At 44.5% G+C, this 18,085-nt stretch overlaps 1 protein-coding gene across 1 annotated transcript in view; it reads right to left on the bottom strand.

The window, feature by feature from the left end:
* The window catches only part of LOC140464585 (dynein axonemal assembly factor 5-like), a 124,530-nt gene extending 110,568 nt beyond the window's left edge, over positions 1-13,962 (bottom strand). The window contains exons 1-2 of the mRNA XM_072559837.1: positions 13,423-13,962; positions 299-483 (exon numbers count right to left, since the gene is read on the bottom strand). Coding sequence (XP_072415938.1) covers positions 299-483; positions 13,423-13,957 — 720 coding nt within the window. The 5' untranslated portion in view covers positions 13,958-13,962. The remainder of the gene's footprint in view (positions 1-298; positions 484-13,422) is intronic.
* Between the last annotated feature and the right edge of the window lie 4,123 nt (positions 13,963-18,085).

Here is an 18,085-nt window from a genome sequence, read left to right as displayed (position 1 = left end):
ATGAATGCTCGCCCAGCTAGCAGCAACTACATTCCACGAATAAATAAGTTTTAAAAACTCAAAAGCAAATACAGGACTTGAATTTCATGAGGCTGGAAGCAAAGCTAAAAAGAAAACTTAGAAACATACTTTGCTTAAGCTGTTGATTTTGTGTATAGCAGAAAATGTATCCTATCACTCTGAGGCAGAGAACAATGTTTCTAAACAGTCTGCAAGATGACATTTTATTTTTTGACATAATAACAGTTAAATGTACATTTAAATACTGAAAATGGCATATGGTAGAATTTCTCCTCACCAGTGGTGCATCATCAAAAAGTCGTTGTGTCAAATGAGAGAGAACATCATCGACAGATTTTCCATTGCCATGTTGAATGACTGTTCCTGTTGCCTGTATGACTGCCACACGGACCTTTGAATGCTGGTGAGATATGGTCTGCATCAGCGGTTTTATTAGAGATTCGGACTGCATATGAAAAGTTTCTGAAAAGTAGTGAAAATTGAGAGAATTTAATCCAATTTTATTCACAAATCACTATATACCAAAATTGTTATTTACCATCTTTTCCCTTCATTCTAAGTATGATGGATGAGAGGAAGAATTCTTCTCAATGTCTGACCAGAAATTAAATTTTCATTTTGTCAACACTCTTGTTTATTTTTACTGAGATTAACTTGCAATGGATTTTCTTTTTTTAAAAAAAGCATTATTTCTTTAGCTACTACAAGAGTAAAAGCGAAGTTCTTCACAAACATATGGGTCCAATTCCAATGAATGGTCTACTTACTTTTACTTGCAGTATCTCATAATGAGCTTGGCAGTTTTCAAAATACAACAGCAGTATCTGTGGCAAACCATACTATTAGTACTGAGACAAAAACTGGTGGATTCAAGATAGAATCCTTTTGCAATTTATGGATTATATTCCTGTCAGGGTGAAAGGAAAGGCTGGTAGGTATAGGGAATGCTGGATGACGAAAGAAATTGAGGGTTTGGTTAAGAAAAAGAAGGAAGCACATGTAAGGTCTAGACAGGATAGATCAGGTGAATCCTTAGCAGGGAATCCTTAGAACAGTATAAAGGAAGTAGGAGTATACTTAATAGGGAAATCAGGAGGGAAAAAGGGGACATGATAGATTTGGCAAATAGAATTAAGGAGAATCCAAAGGGTTTTTACAAATACATTAAGGACAAAAGGGTAACTAGGGAGAGAATAGGGTCCCTCAAAGATCAGCAATGCGGCCTTTGTGTGGAGCCGCAGAAAACTGGGGAGGTACTAAATGAGCATTTTGCATCAGTATTGACTGTGGAAAAGGATATAGAAGATATAGACTGCAGGGAAATAGATGGTGACATCTTGCAAATTGTCCAGATTACAAAGGAGGAAGTGCTGGATGTCTTGAAACGGATAAAGGTGGTTAAATCCCCAGGACCTGATCAGGTGTACCCGAGAACTCTGTGGGATGCTACAGAAGTGATTGCTGGGCCTCTTGCTGAGATATTTGTATCATCGATAGCCACAGGTGAGGTGCCGGAAGACTGCAGGTTGGCAAACGTGGTGCCACTGTTTAAGGAGGGTGGTAAGGACAAGCCAGGAAACTATAGACCGGTGAGCCTGACGTCGGTGGTGGGCAAGTTGTTGGAGGGAATCCTGAGGGACAGGATGTACATGTATTTGGAAAGGCAAGGACTGATTGGGGATAGTCAACATGGCTTTGTGCATGGAAACTCATGTCTCACAAACTTGATTGAGTTTTTTGAAGAACTAACAAAGAAGATTGATGAGGGCAGAGCAGTAGATGTGATCGATATGGACTTCAGTAAGGCATTCAACAAGGTTCCCCATGGGAGACTGATGAGCAAAGTTAGATCTCATGGAATATTGGGATAACTAGCCATTTTGATACAGAACTGGCTCAAAGGTAGATGACAGAGGTTGGTGGTGGCGGAGGGTTGTTTTTCAGACTGGAGGCCTACGACCAGTGGAGTGCCACAAGGATCGGTGCTGGGTCCTCTACTTTCTGTCATTTACATAAATGATTTGGATGCGAGCATAAGAGGTACAGTTAGTAAGTTTGCAGAAGACACCAAAATTGGAGGTGCAGTGGACAGCGAAGAGGGTTACCTCAGATTACAACAGGATCTGGACCAAATGGGCCAATGGGCTGAGAAGTGGCAGATGGAGTTGAATTCAGATAAATGCGAGGTGCTGCATTTTGGGAAAGCAAATCTTAGCAGGACTTATACACTTAATGGTAAGGTCCTAGGGAGTGTTGCTTAACAAAGAGACCTTGGAGTGCAGGTTCATAACTCCTTGAAAGTGGAGTCGCAGGTAGATAGGATAGTGAAGAAGGTGTTTGGTATGCTTTCCTTTATTGGTCAGAGTCTTGAGTACAGGAGTTGGGAGGTCATGCTGCGGCTGTACAGGACATTAGTTAGGCCACTGTTGGAATATTGCCTGCAATTCTGGTCTCTTTCCTATCGGAAAGATGTTGTGAAACTTGAAAGGGTTCAGAAAAGATTTACAAGGATGTTACCAGGGTTGGAGGATTGGAGCTATAGGGAGAGGCTAAACAGGCTGGGGCTGTTTTCTCTGGAGCGGCGGAGGCTGAGGGGTGACCTGACAGAGGTTTACAAAATTATGAGGGGGCATGGATAGGGTAAAATGGGCAAAGTCTTTTCCCTGGGGTCAGGGAGTCCAGAACTAGAGGGCATAGGTTTAGGGTGAGAGGGGAAAGATATAAAAGAGACCTAAGGGGCAACCTTTTCATGCAGAGGGTGGTACGTGTATGGAATGAGCCGCCAGAGGATGTGTGGAGGCTGGTACAATTGCAACATTTAAGAGGCATTTGGATGGGTATATGAATAGAAAGGGTTTGGAGGGATATGGGCCGGGTGCTGGCACGTGGGACTAGATTGGGTTGGGATATCTGGTCGGCATGGACGGGTTGGACCCAAGGATCTGTTCCCATGCTGTACATCTCTATGACTAAGTTTCACAATCAGAAATGCACATAACACTTTTATAAGCTGGAACAACTGCACAGAGGCCTGTGTCCCATCACTAAGTCACCCCTTATTTACATGTGTGCAGTATATGGAGTCTGACTAGCCAGATCAGAGCCAGTACCGAGAATGAGGAGAGTCTCTGAAACCCCTGTTTTATCTGTCAGCCAGGTTAACAGCCTCAGTCAAGGATCTCACAGTTAATGAGATCCACCTCGCCTTTGTTCCAATCACTACTGGTAGTAATTTTTGTCCTTGTTAGCACTCTGGGAACTGCCCAACCAATGGCAATTATGTCAGCATCCAATCCTGGCATCCAAACACAACTTCTTGCCAACATTTTCATTTTAAAAACCCCTGGATGACCCGAGTCCAGCCAGCTTCTGGCAGAAACCTTTACTCGGGATAAATACTCTTGCTCCCCATTAGTATTATGCCCTGTGTGAAGCTCTGTAAGTCGCTAGTCCCCCAGCTCAATTGGACAGGTGAGGGTGCCCTTTCTGGCTGGGATACTCTAAAGCTCACATGCTCCACTTTCTCATGCTCGAAGTTCAGTTGGGCTTCAGCCAGTAGGTGTTTTTGCATGGTTATGTCATTAATCCCACGTACCAGTCTCTCAGCATCTCATTCAGGGTTAACCCAAAATCACATGCCTCTGCCAGTCATCTTAACCGCGTTGAAACTCCTGATATGGTTTCCCCTTGTTCGTAAAGTACTGAATAAAATCTGCAGCATCTCAGAATTAGGGGACGCTTGGGGACATAATATTCCTTCACTAAACCTGTCAACTCTTGGAAGTTTTAGTATCTGGTGCCTCAAGGAAAGTTAGGCTCCAAAAACAAAACTGAAAATGCTGTGGGTCCACAAAAGGTCAGAAGAGTTAACTCATTGCTTTTCATCTGCCCCAATATCAATTGCCCAGAAAGAATGACACACTCTTTCCACATACAGGGCCCAGACTTTGGGCAGCAGGATCAAACAACTCCAACTTCCCAAATAAAGGTCTGATGCCAGCAATGCCAACTCAAAGACGACCGGTGTGGTCCAATTTTCTTCAGGAAATTACTATTTTCTCTCGTTGCCACTGAAATGCTTGCACAGAGGCCAGTGTCCTGTCACCAAGTCACCCTTTATTTATACGTGCATAATACGTGGGCTCTGACCAGCCATCTCAGAGGCAATTCCAAGAATGAGGAGACCCAATCTCCCCAATCAAGGATCTCAGTCACTCAGATCCACCCGGGCCCTCATTTTAATTGCTATGCAAATAATCATTTAGTTGCTATGCAAAAATTGCTGTCAAATAATGCTTGCTTTTTGCAGCAGAGCGCGGCCGGAGCTGGGCGGAAGTGAAGCCGGAGTGCAAAGCCAGTCGGGAAGGTAAGTGATTGTTATTTGAGTGGAGAAGGACCGCGTTAGGGAACTGGAGCTGGAGTTGGATGAACTGAAAATTATTCGTGAGGCTGAGAGGGTAATAGATAGAAGCTACAGGGACATAGTTACGCCAGAGAACAGAGGTTGCTGGGTAACAGTTACAGGTGGGAAGGGGAGGGAGCAGGCAGTGCAGGGATCCCCTATGGTCGTTCCCCTCAACAATAAGTATACCGCTTTGGATACTGTTGGGGAGGACGGCCTAGCAGGGATAAGCTGCAGTGACCGGGTCTCTGGCACGAGGTCCGGCTCTGAGGCTCAGAAGGGAAAGGGGGAGAGGTGGAGAGCGCTAGTTATAGGAGACTCTATAGTTACATGGACAGACAGGCGGTTCTGTGGACATGGGCGAGACTCTCAGTTGGTTTGTGGCCTCCCGGGTGCCAGGGTCCGAGACGTCTCGGACTGTGTCTTCAGAATCCTTAAGGTGGAGGGTGTGCAGCCAGAAGTCGTGGTGCACATTGGCACCAACGACATAGGTAGGAAGAGGGGTGGGGAGGTCATTCAGGAGCTCAGGGAGTTAGGCTGGAAGCTAAAAGCTCGGACGGACAGAGTCGTCATCTCTGGGTTGTTGCCGGTGCCACGTGACAGTGAGGCAAGGAATAGGGAGAGAGTGCAGTTGAACACGTGGCTGCAAGGATGGTGTAGGAGGGAGGGCTTCAGGTATTTGGACAATTGGACTGCATTCTGGGGAAGGTGGGACCTGTACAAGCAGGACGGGTTGCACCTGAACCAGAAGGGCACCAATATCCTGGGAGGTAGGTTTGCTAGCACTCTTCAGGGGGTTTTAAACTAATTTGGCAGGGAGATGGGATCCGGACTTGTAGTCCAGCAAGTAGGTTCGCTGTTTTTCAGGATGTCCAAGAATGTAGGGAGGCTGTGGAGAAGGTAGCACTGACAGGGAATACTTGTGGACACAGAGATGGGTTCAAGTGCGTATCCTTCAACGCAAGGAGGATCAGAAATAAGGTGGGTGAACTTAAGGCGTGGATCAATACTTGGGACTACGCTGTTGTGGCCATCAAGGAAACATGGATAGAAGAGGGACAGGAATGGTTGTTGGAGGTTCCTGGTTACAGGTGTTTCAGTAAGATTAGGAAGGGTTGTAAAAAAAAAAGGAGGGGGTGTGGCGTTGCTAATTAGAAATGGTATAATGGCTGCAGAGAGGCAGTTCGAGGGGGATCTGCCTTTGGAGGTAGTATGGGCTGAAGTCAGAAATAGGAAAGGAGCAGTCACCTTGTTGGGTGTTTACTCTCGGCCCCCCAATAGCAGCAGAGATGTGGAGAAACAGATTGGGAAACAGATTTTGGAAAGGTACAGAAGCCACAGGATAGTAGTCATGGGTGATTTCAACTTTCCAAATATTGATTGGAAGCTCTTTAGATCAAGTAGATTGGACAGGGCGGTGTTTGTGCAGTGTGTCCAGGAAACTTTTGTAACTCAGTATGTAGATTGTCCGACCAGAGGGGAGGCCATATTGGATTTGGTACTCGGTGACGAACCGGGACAAGTGATGGGCTTGTTAGTGGGTGAGCATTTTGGTGATGGTGACCACAATTCTGTGACTTTCACCTTGGTTATGGAGAGAGATAGGTGTGTGCAACAGGGTATGTTTTACAATTGGGGGAAGGGTAAATACGATGCTGCAAAACAGGATCTGAGGAGCATAAGTTGGGAGCATAGACTGTCAGGGAAGGATGTCATTGAAATGTGGAACTTTTTCAAGGAACAGATACGACGTGTTCTTTCTATGTATGTACCTGTCAGGCAGGAAAGAGATGGTCGTGTGAAGGAACCTTGGTAGACGAGGGAGGTTGAATGTCTAGTAAAGAAGAAGAAGGAGGCTTACATAAGGTTGAGGAAACAAGGTTCAGACAGAGCGTTGGAGGGATACAGGATAGACAGGAGGGAGCTGAAGAAAGGGATTAGGAGAGCTAAGAGAGGGCATGAAAAATCTTTGGCGGGTAGGATCAAGGATAACCCCAAGGCATTTTATGCATATGTGAGAAACATGAGAATGACGAGAACGAGTGTAGGTCCGATCAAGGACAGTAGCGGGACACTGTGTATTGAGTCGGAAGAGATAGGAGAGGTCTTGAATGAGTATTTCTCTTCAGTATTTACAAATGAGAGGGACCGTATTGTTGAAGAGGAGGGTATGAAACAGACTGGTAAGCTAGAGGAGATACTTGTTAGGAAGGAAGATGTGTTGGGCATTTTGAAAAACTTGAGGATAGACAAGTCCCCCGGGCCTGACGGGATACATCCTAGGATTATGTGGGAAGCAAGAGAGAAAATTGCAGAGCCATTGGCAATGATCTTTTCGTCTTGACTGTCAATGGGGGTGGTACCAGGGGACTGGAGAATGGTGAATGTTGTGCCCGTGTTCAAAAAAGGGAATAGGGATAACCCCAGGAATACAGGCCAGTTAGTCTTACTTTGGTGGTAGGCAAAGTAATGCAAAGGGTCCCAAGGGATAGGATTTATGAGTATCTGGAAAGACACTGCTTGATTCAGGACAGCCAGCACGGATTTGAGAGGGGTAGGTCTTGCCTTACAAGTCTTATTGAATTCTTTGAGGAGATGACCAAGCATGTGGATGATGGTAGAGCAGTGGATGTAGTGTACATGGATTTTAGTAAGACATTTGATAAGGATCCCCATGGTAGGCTTACGCGGAAAGTCAGGAGGCATGGGATAGTGGGAAATTTGGCCAGTTGGATAGAGAACTGGCTAACCGGTCGAAGTTAGAGAGTGGTGGTAGATGGTAAATATTCAGTCTGGAGCCCAGTTACAAGTGGAGTTCTGCAGGGATCAGTTCTGGGTCCTCTGCTGTTTGTAATTTTTATTAATGACTTGGAAGAGGGAGTCGAAGGGTGGCTCAGTAAATTTGCAGACGACACGAAGATTGGTGGAGTTGTTGATAGTGAGGAGGGCTGTTGTCGGCTGCAAAGGGACTTAGATATGATGCAGAGGAGTGGCAGATGGAGTTCAATCTTGTCAAGTGTGAGGTTGTCCATTTTGGAAGGACAAATAAGAATGCGGAATATAGGGTTTACGGTAGGGTTCTTAGTAAGGTGGAGGAGCAGAGGGATCTTGGCGTCTATGTTCATAGCTCTTTGAAAGTTGCCACTCAGGTGGATAGAGCTTGTAAGGAGGCCTATGGTGTATTAGTGTTCATTAGCAGAGGGATTGAATTCAAGAGTCGTGAGGTGATGTTGCAGCTGTACAGAACCTTGGTAAGGCCACATTTGGAGTACTGTGTGCAGTTCTGGTCACCTCACTTTAGGAAAGATGTGGAAGCTTTGGAGAGGGTGCAGAGGAGATTTACCAGGATGTTGCCTGGAATGGAGAATAGGTCGTATGAGGATAGGTTGAGAGTGCTAGGCCTTTTCTCATTGGAACGGCGATGGATGAGGGGTGACTTGATAGAGGTTTATAAGATGATCAGGGGAATAGATAGAGTAGACAGTCAGAAACTTTTTCCCCAGGTACAACAGAGTGTTACAAGGGGACATAAATTTAAGGTGAAGAAGGGTGGAAGGTATGGGGGGGGGGGGGGGGGGGGTCAGGGGTAGGTTCTTTACTTAGAGAGTGGTGGGTGCATGGAATGCGCTGCCTGTGGGAATGGCAGAGTCAGAATCATTGGTGACCTTTAAGCAGCAATTGGATAGGTACATGGATAGGTGTTTGAGCTAGGACAAATGTTCGGCACAACATCGTGGGCCGAAGGGCCTGTTCTGTGCTGTATTGTTTTATGTTCTAAATCTTACTAAAATGCTTACATATGTCTCTTATCTCCTATGCATGTATGCCAAGGACACTGCAAGTTTATCAGGATTTATTTGTAAATTAGATTTTTTGTGCTATAATAGAGAAGCTTACAGGATGCATAAGACAAACAGCAAACTAATTTATTTAATATCTACGTAGGACAAATAGCATCATAAAATATGATGTACGAACAAAACTCATTTGTGTGTGAACCTAAAATCCACTTATTCTAAAATAGGCTTTGAAAATATTGATAACATTTTAATGTCAATAATAACAAACTTGGACACAGACGCAGTTCAACTAAATCAAAGTATTCTAAAAGTTCTCAAAATTTGTTGCCAGAAGTCTCATAAGGATGTGACAGAATGTTTTATCATTGCCATGCTATTGCAGGCATCCAGAAACAGGCAACACAGAAGCTGCATTGCATTGCCATTTTACTGGCACAGGTCCATAAGCTAGAAACGACAATTACAACAATAGTTATGAGGTTAAAACAATGTGTGTCTTGGGCTTAATGCTTAGAATTAAATTTATCTGGCAAAAGTGTGCAGTTTGTCCCAGTTACAAAAAAAAATTGCTTTCTAAGTTTCTCCAGGCAGGCAAGCAACATTGTGCCAAGCCACACTTCTTTCAGAGGCCAGAAAACCAAGATCTTGGAAGCATAGTATTGGTTCTGGCACCAAGCGGAACTGAAAGACTTATCTACTCGTTGTTAACAGCTTTGTCAACAGTTACCCCCTCGAATTTTCACATCAATGACTGGGTGAACTGCCTACTTCCAAAGGTAAATGGGAACGCATTTATGTCTGCACTAATGAATTAAATCTTGAAAGCCTCTCAACATGTTTATGAACTATGTTTGATGCATAATTTATTTCACATTATAATGCAATCTTATGAGAATGATTTTTAAAAATAAAAAACAAAATATATTGGATGCCAGAAACTGCAAATAAAAATAAATGTTGCAAATAGATAGCAGGTATGACAGTAGTCCTGGAGAGAGATTCAAAGTTGAATATTCAGTTTAGCAAACTTTCAAAGTTCTGTTGAATGGTCATCAACCTGATATGTTCACTGTTTCCCTGTTAGGTTCTTTTCCTGAGGTTTCACACACGAGATGCAATTTGTACACACCAACTTCTGCAAATAGCTGAAGTTTATTAAAGCCTGTACAAACTAGGTAACCCATTTTGACAATCCCCACAGGCGTACAAAGTCGAGTCAAAAGAGGCCCGAACACAGGAAACACATTCCCTTTATACAGGTCAGGTGGTAATGATTACAGGTATCCTGGCCACTTGCTACCCCCCACCCCCCACAATCACGTTACCCAGGTATATTGGCAGGATGAGGTTATCCTCAGAGATCATGTAAATGTAAATGCCATAATCTTGGGGAATCATTATGCAATCAATTTCCTGACTCCGTGATTCCCAGGACAACGTAGGTGTGATATGCTTCAGCATCAGGGGATGATCACGCAAACAATTGTTATTGCCTGGGGATGGCTATGAAAGCATTTCTCAATGGAAGAGACTGATTGAGAGCTTAATTTGATAATAGCAGGAGAATAGTAGCAAATGGCTGACCAAATGAAGTGTGAGTCATCCACATTCCTGCATACATGTCCCCACAACCCACTTCCAGAATGTTCAGCTTCTGGAGAAAGACAGTACTGTTTCACCCTTCTGGAAAGTATCTGGAAAAACACTGACATAAATAACAGTTGCATTATCATCTCCCCTTAACCACAACCACCTCCTCTCCTCAAATGTGCTTCTTTTGTTTTTGTAGAGCCTTTAACATTACATTTATGTCCACAGAAATAGTACAATTTAATCTTTTAACATTATATCCCCTGCCAAAGCTGCTGGGAGATCAGTTGCTATATTGAGAATTTTTTGAAGCTGTTTAAAGGCACTTAATCTGCATTAATATTTTGCCCCACGTTCCTCACGTAAGCAATCCTCAAATGTCATCATGTAGGTACACTTCCCATAATAATTCAGCGTTTTAAAAATGAATGCATTTTATAGATGTGAACACCTTTCTACACCAACTGCTTTTACTTATTGCAAATGAGTATTCTAACTAACAATGTTAAAATCACTGGGATGAAACTGAAAGAGATGTAAAGATATTAGATCCCACACTTAAAAAGTCCAATCAATAAGTAATAACAGCATGCAAAACCATGATGCCAAACAGTATATATACATTGTATCTGAAGATAGTGAGGGGTAGTAGGCAATAGATCCATCGAGGTAAAAACAATGACTGCAGGTGCTGAAAACCAAATACTGGATTCGTGGTGCTGGAAGAGCACAGCAGTTCAGGCAGCATCCAATGAGCAGCGATTCCGCTGCTCGTTGGATGCTGCTTGAACTGCTGTGCTCTTCCAGCACCACTAATCCAGTAATAGATCCATCAAGCCAATATCTTCCAGACATAGTGGAACAAAATGTTAACATTTAAATATATGTCTCCATTCTGTGGATTTAACTTCTGATGGCTCATGATCAACTTTCCTCATGCTATTTCAACAATGAAAATGACTCCCATGGCGTTTTTGCATATTGTTTCCCTCCCACAGTTTCAATAATATCTACCCCGTTGTTCCTCCACTAGTGCTAACAGCTTTCTTCAGTATGTTCTGCCTTAGCACCCTAAAAAGGTCATATAGCAGACCGGTGTCACTATCTCTCCATTCAGTCTGATCTTAAATTACTGGACCAACATTCACACACAATCAACGAATACTACTATATGGATTCACATCCTTTGATGTGGAAGTCATTTCCACATGTACCTGTGTAAGGACATGAAAATAGAACAGGCAGGAAGACCAAGGAGAAATGTTGACGCAAATGAATGAATGAATGTGGCACCTATTAAGTTTAAAATCACCAGGCTCTACAAAAAAAAAGGAAGCACATTTGAGGAGAGGAGGTGGTTCTGGTTAAGGGGAGATGATGATGCAACTGTTATTTATGTCAGAGCCCAGTGTCTTCCTAAACCCATGTGGAAGCTGGACCCATGTCTAGAGACAACATCACCAAGAAGCTGCAGGTAAAGGAGAAGAAGGGCATCTGGTAGATCTGGAATGCAAGTGTTGGGAAAGGAAAGACATCATTGTTGTAGATGCTCGGATGTATTCAGACAAGGAGTGACACCACATAAAAGTGGCTTCTAAAAACGATTAATAGAATTTAGTAGAGGAGGACAGTGTGGTCCACAATGTCAAATGTGCGAGAGTGAAAAAATATTGTAATCAGAGTCTTTTTAATGCTATAAGTGACATGAAAGATAGATCAGAAGTTTTGGGCAAATGACTGGAAGTTTTTATAGAAAAGAGGTTGCGAGAGTTTCCAAGTAGTGAAACAATTAATGAGGTTATCCAACTAAGTTAGGAAATTAAGTTTACCAATATGACAAAATCAGAGATATAACAGAAAGTTGATTTCATGCAGGAAATAACTGGTGAGGGGGTTTGGGGAGAAGGAGTAATGAGGAATCGAAGATTAGAGTGTATGATGGGTTTATTAGAGTATTAGAAGCAGGCCGCAAAGAAAAGAAATGCTAGCATATCAAAATTCAATCACAAACACAAGAAAATGCAAAAGTAACTCAGTAGATCTGGCAGCACCTTTCGAGAGAAAAACACAGCTAACATTCCAAATCTTAGTAAGAATTCTTTGGAACTGGTTACGAAATCACCAGTGGAATGGGAAGAGTGGAAGGACTGGCTAACAATTTGAAGAGAAGAAGCATAACAGAGATAGGAAAGAAATCAGCAAGCCCACACAAGCGCAGGTTGTGATGAATAGTAGTCAGAGACCAGAGTGAGGCTTAAAGGAGTTTTATCCTCTATGAGATTGTAACACACCAATGGTAACCATGTCTTCAAGAATCAGGAATTCTGTCCTCTGAAATTAAAACTCATTTCTTTCAACTACAGGGTGACCACAATATCTGCGGAATCATTTTTGACGGCTTTAGTTGCCCACAGTTTTCCATCGGCCGAACTCACTACAGGGAACCTTCTGGAACCAGGGACCAGTAAACTTCCGGGAAGGTGAATTTCCTATTGAAATGAATGTGCTCGTGACTATCAGCGGTTGGTCGGGGAATGTATCCCCTGCGGGTACGGGGGGGGGGGGGGGGGGGGGGACTTCTCTATACTTTTAATCATCTGTCCTAATATCTCATGTGGTTTAGTGTCATGTTTTGCTTTATAGTTCACCTGTGAACCATTTGGACATTTCATTCTATTGAACGTGAACATAAAAATACAACATGTTGCAGATGTGATGGGGAATATATCATAGAATTAAGTAGTTTCCAGTAATATTTCAACCACACTGCATCAACATCACTAGTTTCCAAATCTCCCCTCCCCTCCCCTCCCCCCCCCCAACTCATCCCAGATCCAATCTTCCAACTCAGCATCACCCTCTTGACCTGTCCATTTTCCTTCGCACCCATCCACTCCAATTTCCCCACCAATCTATCACAATTACCCCACCTGAACCCACCTATCGCCTTCCCAGCTGCCTTCCACCTAGTTTCACCCCTCTATTTATCTCTCAACCCACTTCCCTACACTCCTGATGAAGATGCCCAAAATAGGGAGAAAGAGAGGACTGCAGGTGCTGGAGATCAAAGTAAAAAATTATGGTGCTGGAAAAGGACAGCTGATGAGGCAGCATCGGAGGAGCAGGTAAGTCGACATTTCGAGCAGAAGCTCTTCGTCAGGAATGTTGGGGAGGGACCAAGGGGACTCTGAGAGATAAATGGGGGTGGGTGGAGGTGGGTGGGCGAGGGGGGAGTTAGCCAGGAATGTAATCGGTAGATGAAGGTCAGGGGTGATCATGATAAATCAGTAGAGGGTGGAGCGGATAGGTGGGAGAACAGGATGGACATCCTCCTCCACCCCCTCCCGCCGACAATTCCTGATGAAGAGCTAATGCTCAAAACATTGACTCTCCTGCTCCTCGGATGCTGCCTGACCTGCTGCGCTTTTCCATAATCACATTTGTTGACTCTGACTCTCCAGCATCTGCTGTCCTCCCCTTCTCAGTAATGTTGTGTGTCTTGTGACGTGCAGCCTTTTCCTCAAGTTTCACCAGCATCCACGCCGGCAGGGTCACTTCACCATGTTCCTCTTCCTGAGCTTGGTCAAAGTGGGCAAACTCTGCACTTACCGGGGGTACATTTCGCATACTTGGCCGCGCACTCGCAGCTCTTCTTCTTAACTTCGGGAAACGGGTCCACTATGGTTCTCTGCAGGATCCTGACCATGTCCTCCAGGTAAGGGGCCAGCTGCCGTCCGCACACTTCGACGGTCAGCACCAGCAACTCCAGCAGGATCAGGCGCAGCTCCTCGGCCGGCTCGGTGATCTCCTGCTGACCCAGGCGCTGCACCAAGGCGGGGATGAGCTGAGGCAGGGCCTCCTGGGGCCGGGGGACGGCCCGTATGAAGTCGCTCAGGGTGAGCGCGGTCAGCTCCCGGCAGCGCTCGGCCGGATCGGAGAGGGAGCGGAGGAGAGGCTGCAGGAGGGAGGTCAGCAGCCGCTGCTGGACCCCACTCGACAGCTCCTTCTGCTCCACCGTCCCAGCGCGGATACACTCCAAGGCCCGCCGACGGGAACTCTTGCTCTCGTTGCTCAGGCAGTTGATGTAGCGGCTCAACGCCTGACACGCGGCTGCTGCCGCCGCCTCCTCTTCCACCGCCGCCATCTTCTCCGTTGCTAATGGCAACCAGCCGCTACTTTACGACCGTTACTAAGGATTCGCTTGATGGCACTTTAAACAAAACCAACTTTATTGTCATTCCTTGTTGTTGCTTTGGGTATATAAATATTTTAAATCACGCTTTTCAGGTATCTTCTGATACACCAGAATCAGGAGGAAGAGGCTGGAATGTTACCAGTGCGCCATAGCAGCCCCCAAAAATCAGACTGAAAAATCACACAACACCAGGTTATAGTCCAATAGGTTTAGTTGGAAGCACTGGCTCTCGGAACACTGCTCCTTCACCAGGTGGTTGTGAAGTATAAGATCATGAGACACAGAATTTATAGCAAAAGTTAACAGTGTGACGTAACTGAAATTATATATTTAAAAATACCTGGATTGTTTGTGTGAGAAACAAAGCTCACACGCCTCAATAATTGCAGTCCGAGACAAAATCTGAATCAGCAGTGTCCTTTATTTTACACTTGCAAGTGGGTGAGATGTCCAGTGCCTATAAGGTAGAGGACATACACACCAAATTCAATTCATACACAACATTTATATGATTTGATTTCTATTGTTTTACATTGCTCCTCTCCTGTTTACATCATCCACTTCCCTAAGTCCGGCCCCCATTACCCCTGTTTATCTCTTGCCTTATCCGGCCTTGTCCGTGACAAAATGCTTATTTCTGGCCTCACAAGGCCGTTTGACCTCATCCTGCTGTAGGTCATTGTTAGGCATATTCTTTCTTCATCATTATCTACCCCCTTCATCTGTGCCTTTTCCGAGGCCGTTCTGATCCCTATGACCCTTTTAATTGGGGTTTGTTCCTGTGTCTCTGTAAAAGTGGGAAACAGATGTTTATACCTACTGTTTGTACAGGCGTATCCAGCTTAACTTCATCCCCTCACAACATCTTATCTATTTGCCCGTAATATCTACCACTGTTTTGCTGTCATGTCCCATTCTGACATACAATTTTAGCTAATACAAAAACAATTATATATTTCCTCCACATTGTTTCCATTCTTGTTGACTCAGCTCTTGGCTAAAACAATTACACACTGGTGTGAGTTCATTTTACTTTGTAAAATGGAATTGCAGAAGTAACATTAATTTACCTATATCCCACAATTTCCCCCTTTTCTTTAATTACCATTTGTTATCTTCTGCATTTTTCTTTTAGGGGCACCTGTTTCATCAAGGCTGTTTTAATCAGTCTTTGGGTGAGCCCTCGTATACAGGGTATGAGACAACAGCCAATGGCCACCAATACCCCGACTACTACTATCAGAGAAGTAAGGATAGAAACCACCACCCCCTTCTACCTTCCAAACCAGGACTCAAGCCATCCCACGAGAGATGTGTCTACTCCTGGATTCTCAGCCAGTTCCTTTGCTGAGGTAGTCAATCCCCTTAAGGCCCGAGTAATTGAACCATCAGGCACAGTGTTATTAGGAATAAAGGTACACCAGCTTCATCCTAACATCACACACACACACCCTTTTCATGCTAAAATCATATCAAGAGCCATTCTGTTTTCCCATGCCATCCTACTTGTCACATCAAGCTGGTCTGATATTCCTTTAACCGCATCTCTTGTATAATTTATAAATCGCTGTTGATTATAGAAAATGTAATTATAGAAAATGTAATCTACATTTTTATTAATTGTTACCCACCAGAAGAGAGCTGACTCAAAGCCTGCTGCAATCTGGTTACGAGCCTTGAACTCATCAGGTACCCCCCCTAGGGACTCCTACCGAATCGAGATAAATGCTGTCATCGAAAGAAGTGTCTAACAGTAATCTCTTACTCCTTCCCTTTTTCCCTCCTATCTTTTCCTTCTCAAATGCCAGGGTAAATGGAATTGCCAATTGTACAGTTGCACATATCCCTCTCCAATCTGGAGGTTGCGTGGGTCTCAATATTTTGCCTCCACAGTCCCACCACAGATCCACTCAGGGAACCTTTAGTGCTGAGTAGTTCCCTCCCTTCTCCGTTTCGGTAACATTCTTAATCTCTGTACATAATTTCAGCTCCCCCAAATCTTTCGACCGACTTGTACCTCGTCTACCCACACACGATGTGTGATTTCCAACTGCGACGGAAAATATGGGGGGAACTTTTGCATCTTTCTTCTCCAAGGGAGGGAACATCAGAGATAGGAATGTGCAGTTCCTATCATTCCACGCAGTCTCATCCTGGTACAGGGCTATCATACATTTCATGCCCTTCCTGTCTCGCTTCCACCCGAGAGGAAAGGGAACCACCTGGACCACTGGCCGCCTGGAGGCACATGCATAGCAATTGCTTTTGTTCAGACTTTTTACAGTATACTTTACCCATTAAACCCAGGCATTTGCATTCCCGTACCCAGTTTCTATTTCAATGGTCTGTTTCTAGTCCTTTACCTCTATAAATTTTACAACTTTAGGATCATCGGGAGGGGTGAAAGATTGTATCTTAGTACCCAGTAGTTCTACCCGTTTTCCCCGTCCTACGCTAATTTGAAAACAATAGCCCAAGAAATCCTTCCCATTTGCTTTCATTTCTATCCCAAACGTTTCATTTCATTGTATCTCATAGGTGCCCCCCCCCCCCCAGGATTGTTTCGTGCCATGTGGTTTTCCTTATTGTTCGGTATATTGGGTTACACTTTTTATCGGGACATTGGCGAGCTGGTTGGAAGGGGGTCAGGTGTACTGTGACGAGACCATTATACTAAGTACCATCCCCAAGGCCATCCCCATCGGACTTAAGATGTATCTCAAAGCTGCGGTACTGTCCCTGATTATCTACGTCCCCACAATTTACTAAGCTGCATACATCGGCGTCTATTACTTGTGGATTATCAGATTCAGGAACCGTTAATAATACATATGAAAATGATATTTGACAAAATCCCAATACTAAGAGGGCTAGCATCATATCTCTAGCAGCATTCCCAGTATTCTAAACATCATGCTGAAGCACGGTGGCACAGTGGTTAACACTGCTGCCTCACAGCGCCAGAGACCTGGGTTCGATTCCCGCCTCAGGCGACTGCCTGTGTGGAGTTTGCACGTTCTCCCCGTGTCTGCGTGGGTTTCCTCCAGGTGCTCCGGTTTCCTCCCACAGTCCAAAGATGTGCAGGTCAGGTGAATTGGCCATGCTAAATTGCCCGTAGTGTTAGGTAAGGGGTAAATGTAGGGGTATGGGTGGGTTACGCTTCGGCGGGTCGGTGTGGACTTGTTGGGCCGAAGGGCCTGTTTCCACACTGTAAAGTAATCTAAAGTAATCTAATCTAAAAAAAACCGACTTAATATACAATCTTACAGAAATAATCCCGCGCTTGCGTCGCCACTGTATAATTAGTTACTCAAAGTCTCTTTAGTCTGAGTTTCAGTGGATCTTGCGTTGATTCGGCTGTCCAGACTTCTTCCTCCACGGGAGGGTCCACTGGCCCTTTGATCCGAGTGTAGTGAGTCCAGCCTTTCTCCGCTGTCCTTATTGCCGTTTTGGTCGTCAAAAGAGCCTGATACCGCCCTTCCCAGTCCGGCTGCAATTTAGTCTCTGTCCATGATTTTACTAAGATTCAATCGCCCGGCCGGATGGGATGAACGGTGAATTCAAGGGGTGGAGTCTGTGCCAATAAACTCTGTTTCCTGAGGAAAAACAAAGAGGAGGACAAGCCCAGTATATACTTCTTTAAAAACAAATCTTTAGTTTCGGGAATTGGTAATTCTCCATTCGTTCCCAAGTAAGGTAATCCAAATAAGATTTCATAGGGGGATAGTCCCAAATCTTTCCTTGGGGCTGTTCATACTCGCAAGAGAGCTACAGGTAAACATTTGATCCAAGGGAGTCTGGTTTCTATGATCAATTTAGAGAACTGTCATTTGAGTGTTTGGTTCATTCTCTCAACCCTTCCCGATGATGGCGGGTGCCATGGAGTATGGAACTCCCAGGAAATTCCCAACCCTTTCATTACCCCCTGTAACACTTTTAGAGGTAAAGTGAGTTCCTTGGTCGGAATCTATACAATTCACTAGCCCACATCGGGGAATTATGTGCTCCAATATTGTTTTAGACACTCCACTCGTAGTGGCAGTAGCTAGGGGGTATGCCTCAACCCAACCAGATAAA

This window comes from Chiloscyllium punctatum, chromosome 40 (assembly GCF_047496795.1).
Source record: "Chiloscyllium punctatum isolate Juve2018m chromosome 40, sChiPun1.3, whole genome shotgun sequence".
Classification (NCBI taxonomy): Eukaryota; Metazoa; Chordata; class Chondrichthyes; order Orectolobiformes; family Hemiscylliidae; genus Chiloscyllium; species Chiloscyllium punctatum.
The sequence above is the reverse complement of the archived record's forward strand: the minus strand, read 5'-3'. Positions and strand labels throughout refer to the sequence as shown.